The sequence below is a fragment of the Lontra canadensis genome, unplaced genomic scaffold (assembly GCF_010015895.1).
Source record: "Lontra canadensis isolate GAN:19392208 unplaced genomic scaffold, GSC_riverotter_1.0 scaffold12, whole genome shotgun sequence".
Classification (NCBI taxonomy): Eukaryota; Metazoa; Chordata; class Mammalia; order Carnivora; family Mustelidae; genus Lontra; species Lontra canadensis.
In genome coordinates this window covers 6,147,830-6,162,712 of record NW_022631006.1, presented here as the reverse complement: position 1 = coordinate 6,162,712, position 14,883 = coordinate 6,147,830, and the positions used below count along the sequence as shown (strand labels likewise).

The 14,883-nt window shown below is 49.4% G+C and overlaps 1 protein-coding gene across 1 annotated transcript; it reads left to right on the top strand.

Moving 5' to 3' along the window:
* The first annotated feature begins 2,660 nt into the window (after positions 1-2,660).
* Positions 2,661-14,274, top strand: LOC116867031 (dehydrogenase/reductase SDR family member 4). Its single transcript, XM_032856333.1, has 8 exons — positions 2,661-2,791; positions 3,878-4,055; positions 9,354-9,455; positions 11,468-11,538; positions 11,636-11,687; positions 11,957-12,091; positions 12,509-12,564; positions 13,954-14,274. The coding sequence occupies exons 1-8, from the start codon at positions 2,661-2,663 to the stop codon at positions 14,066-14,068; spliced, it is 840 nt and encodes a 279-aa protein (XP_032712224.1). The 3' UTR covers positions 14,069-14,274.
* Positions 14,275-14,883: the final 609 nt, after the last annotated feature.

The following is a 14,883-nucleotide window of genomic DNA, read 5'->3' as shown; positions in this document are numbered from 1 at the left end:
AAATATTCAGTAAAACTTATAAAAAGCACCAAACACTTGCCACACTTAATAAGTGGGCACTCAGTAAAGGTCACTGTTATTCCCCAGCCCTCCCCTACTGCCTATCCTCACCTGTGTCAATGACCAATCTAGGATGATTATTGCAAAATGCAAGATTTGTATTCCACCCCAGGTGAACAGTCACCCCTCAAGGAAGATGGGAGCGTCTCCCCAACAACAAAGGCATTTCCTCAGCTCTGCAAATGGTACTACCTCCATACATACCAGAGCAATCCCATTGCCTATTAATGTTTCCCATTCCCAAAAGATTCCAACACACCCCTGTATTTCCCTCAAAGATTTCCTACTCCCCCCACTCCACCCCCAGTTTCCAACAAACCAACTTGATGAAGAGTAGGAGCTCGAGACTCGCACACCCCTTGCCTTCCCTCTACCCTTTCCTGTCCACAGATCTCCTCCCTGATGTCCCCTGTGCTCTCCCCAAATAAATGGCACTGGAGACCCAATATCAACCCTACCCAGACAAGGAGGGGCATGTGATGTTCACTAAGTTTCCAGGCCAGAATTTTCTTTTTTCAGAACCCTCTGCTCTTTGAGGTGTGGGCTCCCTCTCCCTCCCCCAACTTCAGCTGCTGGATCTGGCTGACCACCTCTGGGCAGGAGACAAAGAGAGATCAGATCTGCCCTAGAGGCCTGTCTCTGTGAACCCAGAGCCCTGAGAACCTGAGTTCCCATCCTCCTCCATACTCTCCCCACAGGTCCACAGGTGCAGAGCACTGGGAAGGGTTTCCACAGTGCATGAGCTCTGAACAGAGGAGGAGGAAGAGGAGTGTCATGCTATCCAGCCTCTGTTGTCAATAATTCACGAGATTCAGACTGAGGGGCACCAGTCAGAGTCAGTTTTCCCAGGACATGGGGAAAATTAGACTCAAGCTCTCTTATCTCATCAGGATGTGCTAAGTACCAAAGCTGAGTACCACAGCTGCAGCTCCTCAGCTGACGAATATACTATAAATCCAGTGCTTGCCTGATAGATCACTTGCTACCCAGACTTCCCCTTTTGAACACTGAAATCCCTTTTTAGCTGCTCTGCAGAACTACACATATACTAAATGAGTCTCTAGCAAGTATGAATTCTATTAAACAGCAATTCCCAGAACTGAATTGCACAGACCAGGATTCTCTCTCTTCTAACTGTAAGGACTGACAGAGTTAGTTGCCAGACTGGTGATTTCACCAACTAACAACACTTTTCTCAACCTACCCATCTGCTTTCATCATCTTTTCTTAACAAAAAGACTAACACCAAAAAAAGAAAAGGAAAAAAGGGAAAGAAAAAGGAGCAAAAGCATATCCCTGAATAAGGAACTGTCAAGTTAAATAAGCTTAGCTTTATGAAACTCACTATATTGTCTTTCTCTGTCTCAGTTTGTCTAGAACGAGTGCAAACTTTGCCAGAGATCAGCACCACTTCTCAGTCTAGCACTGGGAGGCCACTGGGTTAAACCAATTCAGTCGCTGACATTTAGGTCTCTTGGGGGCTTTTCCACGGTATCCCATAAGCCATCCAGATTTATTAATTCTCCCAGAAACCCAGAAGGGAGATCATTTGGACCCACTTGGCGGAAGTGTAGGGTGAAGTCTTGAACACAGAATACATAGCTTGAAAGGACATTATTCATCATCTCCCCCAGCATCCTGTTTACAGATGAAGAGCCTGGCCTGTAGCAACAATAATAGTAATTCTATGATGGCAATAATTACTATGTGTTTAGTAATTTCCAGTTTTTAGAGTGCTTTTATAGTCAATAAATATTTATTGAACCGGGATGGAGGCTAAGACCTGGGGACATGGTGATTAGGGAGAATTGAGTACCACCACTGGCTGGGAGACCCTCTCACCTTTTCTACCACTTACGACAATGGGGCAGGCCCTTGAGGCGGAGGTACCAGAAGTCTAGTCCAGTCAGGATCTTTTTCCCTGCACACTGGTTACCATAGCGATGGGCATCTGCCCTCCAGAACTGTGAGGATGGAGGAGACAGTGTGTGAAGGGCAGTGCCAGACCTAGCCCAGCCGCTTCACCTCATCACATCTCTCTCCCAGGCTCCTCCACCCTCACCTGGTGACTCCGTGTGGACCACAGGCAATCTCAAAACACTGGCCCTCTTGTGAGCTATCTCACGTATGCAGACCCAGACTTTCCAGGAGATGGAGGTCCATCTTGAAGTTCTGGGAAGGTAAAGCAACCAACTCAAAGCTCCCCTGCCCTCGAAAAATATCAGGGTCAAGCGGCAGGACATTGCCGAGGGTGGGGGAGTCTGTGGGTCCCCGCAAAGGAGCGGGCCCTAGAAGAAACCTGGGGCGACCGCACAGTCCCATGGCTGCCAGGGCGAAGCCGAGGACAGCGGGGCACGACAGCCGTGTGCCGGCAGGGGGCGCCCCACGGCCACCGCCCGCTCCGGGTACGAGGGGCGGGTGCCTGGCCGGGCTAGCCAGCGGTCCCGCGCGGGGGCTGGCGGGGAGCGGGACGGAGGTGGGGCCGCAGGGCTGGGGACGGAGCCGGAGGGAGGCGGAGCCGAGTGAGGAGGAGGCAGGATCCTCCTTCCTTGGCTTACTGGGGTCATTACCTCCCCTTGGGTGTGCGGAGAGGCGGCGCCATGCGGAGGGCGGGACTGTTGCTCGCTCTCAGCTGCCGGGCGTGGAGGTCTGTGCGGATGGCCAGCTCCGGGATGGCGCGCCGGGACCCGCTCGCCAATAAGGTGGCTCTAGTCACGGCGTCCACCGACGGGTGAGTGCCGGGGCCAGAGTCTCTGAGGCTCCCACTATCCGGAAATAGGTACTAACCGCTTGACCTTTGCTTCTCTGCTGGAGTCCTCAGTGGACCTCACTGCCGGGCAAAGTCTGACCCCCGAAGAAGGGAACCACGTGGTCGGCCTGCAGCTCCTCCGAATCCTCTTGCATCGGTCCCACTTCTGCCAGTCTCCTGTCACCGCTGCCCCTGGCTCAGCTGCGCCACTTCAGTCTCCCGGGGCCCTGGGCCGCCCCCGTCAAGTGGCCCCACCTAGAGTCTGGGAAGACCAAACACCAGAATTCCAAAACACTCCAGATTTCAAAAAATCCTATCCCACGGCCTCCCTCGACCCTGCACATGTTCCAGACACCCCATTTGGCGCCCCTTTCCTGGACGGGACACAAGACCCATGTGTCCAGGTTTTTGTTTAGCTCAGTACATTTTGCCCTTGCCCTGTTTCTTACCCACCTCTCTTGTCTAGCCGTTTCTCGTCCCTGCAGGACTTTGCTAAATGCCTGCATTACACAAATCTAAAGTAAAAATGTATGCGAAATGCTAATGGCTAATAACTGCAAAGTGTGGAACCCTTACTCCCAGGGGAGTAGTGTAAAAAATGGACATTTTTTACTAGAGACCCATCCTTTCACATACACCCCCACATGTAATTAACAACAGAATTTTGAGATGATGTAGACTAGTAAGGGAGGTATCTGGGGACAGGGGGTCTTTCGGGTGAGACGCTCCAATCATGCAAGTGGCTGTTGCTACACCCCTAGCTCCTTTCTCTCCCCTCAGTCCCTGCAGGGTGTGGGGCCTGTCACTGCAGCGATCCCTGTGGAAGGTAATGACAGTTCCTGAGAACCTAGCCCCGGGGGCCAAAACCCTAGAAAAAGTAAGTAAATGAGTGCTAAAAACACGCTAAGCATGTCCATCTGTATGGTAACGGCTCTTTTACACATAGTGCAGACTGGAGGCCCTGCAGAGGGAGAGCTGGAATTCAGACCTGGGCATTCTGACTGCGGAGCTCATCTCTCAACCACTTCCCCCTGTACTGGCCCTGATAGACATCTCTCTCTGCCTCAGGATCGGTTTCGCCATCGCTCGGCGCCTGGCCCAGGATGGGGCCCATGTGGTCATCAGCAGCCGGAAGCAGCAGAACGTGGACCGGGCAGTGGCAACGCTGCAGGGGGAAGGGCTGAGCGTGACGGGCACCGTGTGCCACGTGGGGAAAGCCGAGGACCGGGAGCGGCTGGTGGCCACGGTGAGCAACAAGGGTATGGGCACAGAGCCAGGTGGTGGTGGAAGGGAGCCTGCCTGAGCCTCCTTTCCTGCTTTCCTAGACAACACTGATGTGATGCAAGCCAGCACTATTAACTGAAACGTAACCGGTCGTTCTGCGTACCATTCCACCCACACATTTTTTACCGTGTGCCTTTACTATGATGTCTCTCAGAATCATCCCATCCCAGTCAGAGAATAAAAAACCACTCTAATGCTTCAACCCTGCATCACCAACCCTTAGGTTACCCAGGAAAACAGCTGGCCCTGGTTCTCCAGTAGTTTCCAATCTAATTGGGCAGATGAGGAAGGTAAATGCGATTGCAAAACAGATGTCTCCACCCACAGACTATTATAATAATCAGTGTCCTGTTCTATAGCTTGTTGAGTCAAGTCTCTGGGAACCTCTTCTGTGAGGCAACCTACCATGTTTCATCCACTTACGTTTGCTATTCTCTTTGTCCAGAGGCTTCACAGGTTATCTCTAAACCTGACAACAACCCAAGCAAGGCAAAGACTATTCTCCCGGTTTTCAAACATTCGGAACATTCCACTCTGAAAGCTAGAGCAAAGTCCCGGGGCCCCACAGCCAGTCAGAAAGAACTATAAATCAATCCAGACCTGCCAAGCTGACTACAGACCACCAGGCATTTCTCCATTAGCATCAGGGCAGGTCTTTCATGCCCACTTGGACGTTAGTTTCAAAGAAAGTGTCAAAGGCAGTGTCAGAGCTGGAACTTGGCACCAGCCTTCCAGCGACACAAGAAAATGAGTATCTGGTAAAGGAGGCCGCTCTTCCCTCAGGCTCAGGACATACATTTTATTACCTAGAGTAAAAAGGAGACTCTACCCTAGATGGAAAGTAGAGCAGACTGGAAGGCTGGCAGAAATAATTTGATAATCGTAGAAGAAGGGTTCCTTAAACAGTGGTAAATGATGGTATGACAGGATAAAGTCATTCCATTTGGGGGGAACCATTTAGCAGTGCACTGGGGAGAGCCAAATGTGTGTCCAAGAAAGTAACTTTGGGGCACCTGGGTGGTTCAGTCAGTAAAGGCCCTGACTCCTGACTTTAGCTCAGGTCATGATCTTGGGGTCCTGAGATGGAGGGCTCCAAGCTTAGCATGGAGCCTGCTTAAAATTCTCTCCCTCTCCCTTTGCCCCTTGCCACCTCCTTTAAAATAAATACAATTTTTTTTTTTTTTTTAAAGGAAAGAAAGTCACCTTGTCTAGCATAGGCTGCTGGATAGAACCTGAGTTTGGGACCTTGATCCTGAGGGTGAAAAGAGCCTCTGGGATCCTGGGCCAACTGGTGACTAGCCATGTGAAATGTGCCTAGCAACTTAATTTTAAAATCCTGCCAGGGAAACAACCTCTAACCCCTACCAGGTCCACTTACCCTGTCCTACAGCCCTGGCCCAGAGGTGGGGCTTGAGCTAGACCTCCCAGAGGGGGTGAGACTGGACAGATGGAGGAGTGACAGGGTTCCAGATGACCCTGCAAAATGAGCAGGCAGCCAGGGAGGGCCTAAAGGGGAGAGCAGAGCACTGTGAATCCACAGCAAAGAGCATGGGCTCGGGAGTGCCGGTGGAAAATGGCCTGGTGGGAAGGATAAGGGACAGGGGCTCCATAGCCTCCCAACGAAGGTTAGATGTTCTTGGAGGAAATAAGCCACACGAGGTTTTGAGCAAGATGAATATGGATGTATTTGAAAAAGATAATCTTGCACCAGTAAGAGGATATATAAGAGTAGAAAAGACTCTGAGCCAAGGATGTTAGCAAGGAAACTGTTTCTACCATTCAGATCTAGAGCAGCAGCAGTGGTACCAGAATGGATATGCCCAAGAGATGTTTAGTGGGAACCAAGCAAGATTTTTTTTCTTCCTAACGCAGTGTCAAGAAATGGTAAATAGGGGGCGCCTGGGTGGTTCAGTGGGTTAAAGCCTCTGCCTTCAGCTCAGGTCATGATCCCAGGGTCCTGGGATTGAGCCCCACATTGGGCTCTCTGCTCAGCGGGGAGCCTGCTTCCACCTCTCTCTGCCTGCCTCTCAGCCTACTTGTGATCTCTGTCTGTCAAATAAATAAATAAAATCTTTAAAAAAAAAAAAAAGAAAGAAAGAAAGAAAGAAATGGGAAATAGGAGGGTTGAGTTGAAAACCACCTGTAGGGGCTCCTGGGTGGCTCGGTCCATTAAGCGTCTGCCTTCAGCTCATGTCATGATCCCAGGGTCCTGGGATCAAGTCCCACATCAGGCTCGCTGCTCAGTGGGGAGTCTTCTTCTCCCTCTGCCCCTCACCCCTGCTCATGCATTCTCCCTCTCTCTCTCCTGCTCTCTCTCTCTCTCTCAAGTAAATAAAATCTTTAAAAACACACACACAGGGATCCTAGGTGGCTTAGTCATTAAGTGTCTGCCTTCGGCTCGGGTCATGATCCCAGGGTCCTAGGATCGAGTCCCTCATCTGCTCTCTCCTCAACAGGGAGTCTGCTTCTCCCTCTGCCTGCTGCTCCCTCTGCTTGTGCACTCTCTCTCTCTCCCTATGACAAATAAATAAAATCTTAAAACACACACACACACACACCTCTCAAGTAATTTGTATGGCTAGTGTCAGGGTGGAGAATGACCAAGAGGGTACTCATTAGCTATTGGAGATGGGTTCTGCCTGTTGCCAACTGTTAACCTATAATGGGGAATGCTGCTCTTTAAGAAGGGTATCAGGAGCACCTGCGTGGCTCAGTCGGTTAAGTGGCCGACCCTTGATTTCACCTCAGGTCATGGCCTCTGGGTCATGAAAATGAGCCCCATGTGGGGCTCTGAGCTCAGTGGGAGTCTGCTTAAGATTCTCTCTCTCTGCGGCCTCCAAGCACACGCGCTTCCTCTTTCTCTCTCTCAATCTCAAATAATAAGTTAATTTTTAAAAAGATTTTATTTATTTGACAGAGATCACAAGCAGGCAGAGAGGTAGGCAGAGGGAGAGGAAGGGAAGCAGGCTCCCTGCTGAGCAGAGAGCTGGATGCGGGGCTTGATCTCAGGACTCTGGGATCACGACCCGAGCCGAAGGCAGAGGCCTTAACCCACTGAGCCACCCAGGTGCCCCAATAAGTTAATTTTTAAAATGGTTACTATCCAGTGGCTTCCTAATCTGCGCCACAAAGCTTCTCAAAGGCATGGGGGAGCAGAATCCAGATCACTCGCTTCTCCACTTGACTATACTTTTTCTAAAAAATATACCTACCCAAAAACAGAGCACCCAACTCCTAACCACTTTAGGGTAGCGATCACACAATTTAGGGCAGGCTTACGAGACACCTGGGTGGTCATAGCGCCTTTCTCATGAATCTTCTATGGTTCTCTGTTCAGTCAAAACCTAGACTTCTCGGGCGCCTGGGTGGCTCAGTGGGTTAAGCCTCTGCCTTCGGCTCAGGTCATGATCCCAGGGTGCTGGGATCGAGCCCCGCATGGGGCTCTCTGCTCAGCAGGGAGCCTGCTTCCCTCTCTCTCTCTCTGCCTGCCTCTCTGCCTACTTGTGATCTCTGCCTGTCAAATAAATAAAGAAAGAATCTTAAAAAAAACAAAAACAAAACCCCTAGACTTCTCCCCTCTCTGAGCCGTAGGCTCCCTGCCGCCAACCACACAGCCACAGAGCAGAGCACCTATCCCTTTGTAGCTTCCGGTGCACTTCACTCGTTGCAAGTCCGTAGGCGAGACTTACACAGAGCCAAGGCAGGTGACTGGGGCTTGGTGCTGGGATGCCAAAACTTAGCACCAGACAGTATCGATACCGGTTTTAAAACCTTACGTGATTTTCAGTTTTGTTCAATTTACATGTTGACAGCCCAAGCCATTCCTTCAGCAGCGTGGAAGCAACTGAGCTTAGCACCTAGTTAGCAAGAATAATTAGTTAAAACAGGAACTAGCAGATGGTACACATAGTTAATAACGCCCCTCCATGCGCCAAATCATGAAGCACAAAGGTGCTTAAGGGCCTGTCGTGCTGCTCGCCCAAGGCATCCGAATTGCCTGTTCCTCTGCTCCTCTCAGAGCCCTGTTTTGTTGGCAGATTCTGTTCAACCACTCATTACTCTGGCACGTGCCTTCACCACCTACTTTCAATTTATTAGCGAGGCGAGATGTTGCCTTTCTTGGCCTCCCCAGTTTAAATCTTGGTTTCCACCTTGAATCTTCCATGCCTCCCAGCCAAAAAAAAAGGCGGGGGGGGAGAAGATGACATCATAACTGAGTGGGAAACTGCTTTAAGCCCAGGCTGGTGTCTTCCTCACCATGGCTCTTGCATAACCAGTTTCCTAGTGATCCCAACTCACTTTCAACGACTCTTTAAGAATTAGCTCTGCAGCAGAAGGAAGACCGACCTCAGATCTGCCACCACTAACTGACTAGCTTTGTGCCCTCTGCAGATTATGTGGACTCCCCCAAAGACCCAGTGAGAAGGCTCCTCCTGTTCCTTAACCAGCCCTTATATGTCATTACTGAGAAATTCACTTACCTGGACCTCAGCTTCATCCCTTGTGCCATGAGGACACTGGGCTGGGTGATCTAAAGACGGCTCCCAGTGGTAACATTCTGTTGGTCTATCTAAAACAGTTTCTCGGGGCGCCTGGCAGGCTTAGTCAGTTAAACATCTGCCTTCGGCTCAGGTCATGGTCTTGGGGTCCTGGGATCAAGCCTCGTGGTGGGCTCCCTTCTCAGCAGGGAGTCTGCTCCCTTTCCTTCTGCCCCACCCCCCATTCATTCTCGGGCTCTCATGTGTTCTCTCTCTCTCTCTCCCTCAGATAAATAAATAAAATCTTTATACCAAAAAATATAAATATAAATTAATAAATAAAACAGTTTCTCTATTCAGATAGGTATGGACAGATTGAGTTTGAGATCACGGTAACTCAGTCAAGGAGAATCGGACAGTAAGCACTTGGACAAATGGGGCTGGGACTTGGTGCGAAAAGTGTAAGGGTCTGGAAATGGATTTTGAGGTGGGACCTGAAGCTGTGAGAACAAAGGAGCTCCCCCAAAAGGGAAAGTATAAAGAATAAAAAGTCAGCAACAGCTCTAGAAGGGGGGGGTGGCAGGAAGAAAAGCCTGCAAAAGAAACTAGACCTGAAATGTTTAGCAGCAGAACTTAGGGTAGCTGGGAAGAGAGATGTTTCAAGAAAAAGAGGTATCATTTTGACATCATTCTGTCCTAAGAAGGAATTCTTTATCCACATTGATAAGTGCACCTCCCTTACTGACCTGCAGTCCTAATTCAGACCTTACTCCTCTTTCTAGGCCGTGAGCCTTCACGGGGGCATTGACATCCTGGTCTCCAATGCCGCCGTTAACCCTTTCTTTGGAAACCTAATGGATGTCACCGAGGAGGTGTGGGACAAGGTGAGAGGGGATTAAAGGATTAGGGGATAGGCCTCAAGAAACAGCCAGAACAAACTCAGGCTGCTTTTAGAATGCATTTGTCAAGTTCCTGGTAAATGTGAGGAATCCTTGCAATCAGCACACACCTGGAGTGCACCTGGTAAAGGGCAGGTGGGGGGTGGCTTCCTCTCTCCTTGCCCGCCTTTCATTTCTGCTTCTCCCATTTGCTCTTCCATTTGCTCCTGGCTAGCCTTCTTCTGCTTCACTCCCCAGCTCTCTCCCCCCACATGCTCATCCAGACTCTTCTTCCAGCTCTATTTCCAACAGAGACATGCCAGCTATCTGCCTAATAGCTAATACACATAAGCTTACACAACCCCGACCCCTTTTCAGAGGCCAAAAAAGAATGATTTTGCATTAGCTGGAAAACTTTAATAGCTGCTAGTTAAGCAAAATGACTTAAGTTACCGCTTTATAACTTAAAACCTTTGAAAAAGACCCATGGCACTTTTCTTCTTAACTGCAGTGTCAAGGAAATAGGAGATCCCAATGTCTAAATTCAAGTGTGGAATATTGGGTTTTATGTGAACGTGCGTAATTACGTTTATGATATATTTCACACACCTACGGATTTTAGTTATGAAGCCTTAATTAAAATATTTGTCTTTGTTTACTAAGGTTAATATTCCCACATGATTTGGAAATGCTAAATTTTTTATGATCTCCCCTGGTTTAGGTTTTCACTCTGATGTCATCAATAACTTCTCAGCACTGAAGTTTAAGGATACTAAAATATTATAGTTTGTTTATCAGTGTTTCACAGACATAAAGACCAAAGTGCTAAATGTGCTTTAGTGAGTCAGTTCCTGATTGATATTCTTTAAAGTAGAGAAACATCTTTCATGAGCCGTCTGAATAAAGACCACATGAAAATCAGTTTTAAACCAAGTGATTTTTCTTTTTAATTTGCATTTTTTAAAATGTCACAGTACATCAAATATAAATTCAATGGCTGATCCTCAATTAAACTCTGGATTTTTTAAATAAGGACATGTGGGGAGACAATTGGGGAAATTTTGTTAGGGACAACCTATTACGTAAAATCATTATTACCAATGTTAAATTTCGTGGTGTGATAATGGATGGTGGTATGTAAGAATGTCCTTATACTTTAGGAAAAATGCTAAAGTTTTACTGATAGAACACTGTGGTGACTGCAACTTATCTTCAGTAGTTCAGGAAAAAACTGTACAGATACATGGATAGGACACATGGGGCAACATGCGAACAATTGGTGAATCCAGGTAAACAATATCTGGATATCCATCATATTTCTATTTCAACTTTTCTCTAAGATTAAAATTTTCAAAATAATAAATCGGCATGGAGAGCTTGGTAGGGGCATATTCCAGCATGCCTAGAACAATGTAAATGAGAGTCATGCCTTTGTTTTAAATGATGGATGTGGGGTTTTGACTGGAGACTGTCCCAGCGGCCCCAGAAGTGCCCCCTCATGATCCCACGTTCCAATAATGGCCAGCCAGACAGCCCATCCAGGAGGGCCAAAAACATCCGACTCCTTAAACTCAGAAGCCAGAGAAATGTTGGAATGACTCCGAGTGCCTGAGGTCAGGCCACGTTTTCCCTGGGCAGCATGGGCCACTCTGGAGTGGAACCAGTAGGCCAGCCCACTTCCAAGTTCTCCCTAGTTGGGAGAAACACAGAAAATCCAGCTCAGATCCAAAGAGGACCTGCTAATATAGGCCAAATCATGTGCAGCTGGTTAGGTAACAAGAGGGACCAGGTTCCTTTCTTTCTCACGCAAACCTAATGGGTCATTCTGTAGCTGAATATGCCAGTGACAGGGGCTTTTCCCTGGGCTTCAGCTTCTGCTTTTGCCATGTCCAGGTAAACCATCTCTGAGGTCTGCACTGGGGCCCCAGAAACATCCCAGGAACCCCGCCGTGAGTCCTCATTGCCCTGCCTTCTCCAGCTCTTCCCTCATGCTCTTTCTCCTTCTCTCTTGGTTTCAGATTCTGGACATTAACGTGAAGGCCACAGCCCTCATGACAAAGGCAGTGGTGCCAGAGATGGAGAAGCGAGGGTACAGACAGTGAGAGGGAGCCTGGGTGCAGTGGACCTCATGTGGGCTGAGGGCCAGGGTTCCCACTGAGAAGAGGGTCACTCTCTTCTTTTTCCAGAGGCGGCTCAGTGGTGATTGTGGCCTCCATAGGAGCCTACTCTCCGTTTCCTGTAAGATCCCCCTTCTTTGCTACTTCCATCCCTCCCATCGTGCATTTTTTCCACTCCCCCAGTCACCCTAACAAGTGTATGCCCCCTTTTGGAATCACACCACCAAGCCCCTTCCCACGAAATAGATGCATTGCCTCGAAAAACCCTAACCTGGGGTGGTTCACCCACAAAACAGTTTTCTGGCTCCCTTAGAGATGCCCTATTATCTACTGCCCTATCCAAAAATGAACTGGAAACAAAGACACTAACCCACTGTCTCCTTTCCCCAGGGCCTGGGACCCTACAATGTTAGTAAAACTGCCTTGCTGGGCCTCACCAAGAACCTGGCCAGAGAGCTGGACCAAAGGAACATTAGGGTGAACTGCCTGGCACCGGGACTCATTAAGACTAGCTTCAGCCAAGTGGTGAGGACCGCAAGGACCCCAAAGGGGCATCTTCCTAGACAGCAAAGCCCCGTATCTTCTGCCCCACCCCACCCCAGGCTTTTCAACATTCCCCCTCCATACCATACATCCTCCTGTCTGGATCAGACCCCACGGGCACCTTTCTTGAGGTGTGTGTTAGAGACCAGAATTCAGACTCTGCTCACACCGTTCCATATCTCCTTAAGTGGATGAGAATTGGGGAGAGCCAGCAACAACCTCACTAGCACCTGCAAAGAAGACAGTGGTAGGGAGCAACTGGGAACTGAGGAGGGCTAGGAAGTGGAAGGGGCCTCCCTCCAGCCTTCCTCGCAGTTGCCATGAGGGCAGCACTTCCTCCCCTCTCTGACCCTCTGTCTCCTCTTCTGCCACATAAAAAGATGTCCCTTTTTTCTGCAGTTGTGGAAGGACAAGGAAAGGGAGGAGAGCATAAAAGAAATCATGCAGATAAGAAGGTAAGGCTGTCACAGGGGAGGGTTAGGAAGGACAAGGATGAAAGGTCCAGTCCCTCACACAGCCCACATCTCACGGTCTTTTGGTCCCACAGACAACACAAGCATGCGCTCTCCTGCCACAAACACATAGTTTGCAATCCTTGTGTGCTGCGTCGCTACAGTGGCACATGAGATGGGCCCACTTCCATTGCAAAAACCAAACAGAGGCTCCGGCTTTCAGCAGAGCACTGCTCCAGGAGAAGCCCTGACTCCTCTCTCCACCTGGCTGTGGCCTCCACCTTTGGCCATCTGTAGTGCCCATGGACCAAGACCAAATCCATGCTTTTTTTTTTTTAAGTTCCCCTTGAGTAAAATGCCATGTTTCCAAAGCTCAGTTGGACTAAGGCCCGAAACTCCCCTTGCAAAGAAAACTCACCTCTTCCCTCTTCCCCACAGGGCTAGCCAGACTGCTCAGGCCCCTTTGGCTCCTTTTCTCTAACCTCCCTGCCTCTCTCCAGCTTTTGTCTTGTCCATCTTGTCCCCTCAAGGACACATTCCAGCAATGCCTACTCTTTACTGGTCCGGACATCCCAGAAGCCCTCAGGTGCCCCGCAAGCTGCTCTCATGCCAGGCATGAGCTGCACACCTAGTTCACAACTCATTAACAAGTTGGGGTACTGTCATCCTGGAGCCCCGGTGAATGTCTGTGCCCATGCTTCTTGGTCTTGGGTGTGCACTGTTCCAGTGTAGGACCTGGGCATCTTTTGGGGGGTGGCAGGGGGGAAGGAATTTAAGCCTCCTAGATGATGACAGTGTGCAGCTAGGATGGAGAACCACACTGATCCAGGCCTTCTAGGTTTGAGGTCCCCACTCTACCCACCTCAGAGCGTCCTGTGGCAGTTAAGGTTACAGCGTTCCCGAACTACACAATTATGGATACAAATCCCGAGAATTAGCACATTCTCCCAAAATGAACCTAACTTTAAGGGCCAAAAAGAGATTCCTGAAAAAGTTGTCTGTGAGTTGAAGCTACACAAATGCAGGGACTGAAAACAAACTGTTTACTGTTTCACAGACTCCCTGACACTTGAACAGTATACACACAGGCAAAACAAAGTTGCTGCTCACCAGTGTATCTGTATGACTTGGGATTCTGCTGTCCTGAGTTGTCTGAAAAACAAAAATGTCTCCATACTGTTTGAATATAATATGTGGTGGGTTTCGCAGGATGCAGTATTTACTATAACAGCTTATCTTCACGCTAACTCTATTTGACTGACAGGAAGCTTGTACACTGGTCCTGGATAAATCACCTGATACTTTTTGATTAAGCAAATTCATTCCCTGTGGGCCAGTTCAGGAGCTGACTGTTGAATTTTTACTCCCTTCCTTGTTGCCCCTCTTCTCCAGGATAGGCAAGCCGGATGAATGTGCAGGCATCGTGTCTTTCCTGTGCTCTGAAGACGCCAGCTACATCACTGGGGAGACAGTGGTAGTGGGTGGAGGGACCCCATCCCGCCTCTGAGGACTTAGAGAGGCCTCACCGGGGTAGAGATTGGGCTACAGCTCCTGCACTCATCGACTAGCCTTTCCCACCTCTGCCCAATATACTGCTCACCTTACACCCCACCCCAGCCCCCAAATCAGTTCCACCCTGTGAAAAGATCCAGCCTTCCCTATGATCAAGGTATGGTCTTGGGATTCGCTCTGTTGCTGAAGCCCTGAGTAGAGACTTCCACTCAGAGAAAAGGGCAGGCCTGCTGAGAAAGCTGAGTCTATGTTGCAAAAAACAATACTTTTTTTCCTGGACTTGGGGGAATTTGAGGGAGACGGGTTTGAAGGAAGCAGGGTGGAAAATCAACAACTTGCAAAGAAAGATACAAATAAAATGCAGATGATCATGTTGCTTTGAATTGGTGTATTCATTTTTCATTGTGGGGTACAGAGGTGTGGTAGCCAAGCAGAGATTCTTTGTGGACTACATCTCTGCATCCCCTAATCCTCCTCCCTGTCTCCAGTACCTAAGCGTGGAGCTCAGGGGTGGATGTGTCTGCAGAACTGCCAGCTGGGAGGAGGTGGCCCAGGAACTCCCGGGTGATACTCTCGGCCTCACACCCGCGGGGAAGATGCCAAGGACGCTGCGGGGATCCCTGAGGCTGGGCAAGCGGGAGGAAGGATGAACACCCACAGATCTGGCCAGGTCCTCTCCTGGCATCGCCTTTGGCTCTGAGTTCCCTTGTGGGTCAGTGAGTAGGAGCTGGACGCATTCTGAGCGGTAGGGCAAAAGGAAGGTGCCTTGCAAGGATGACCCAGGGAGGGGTACCCAATACCACAAAGAAA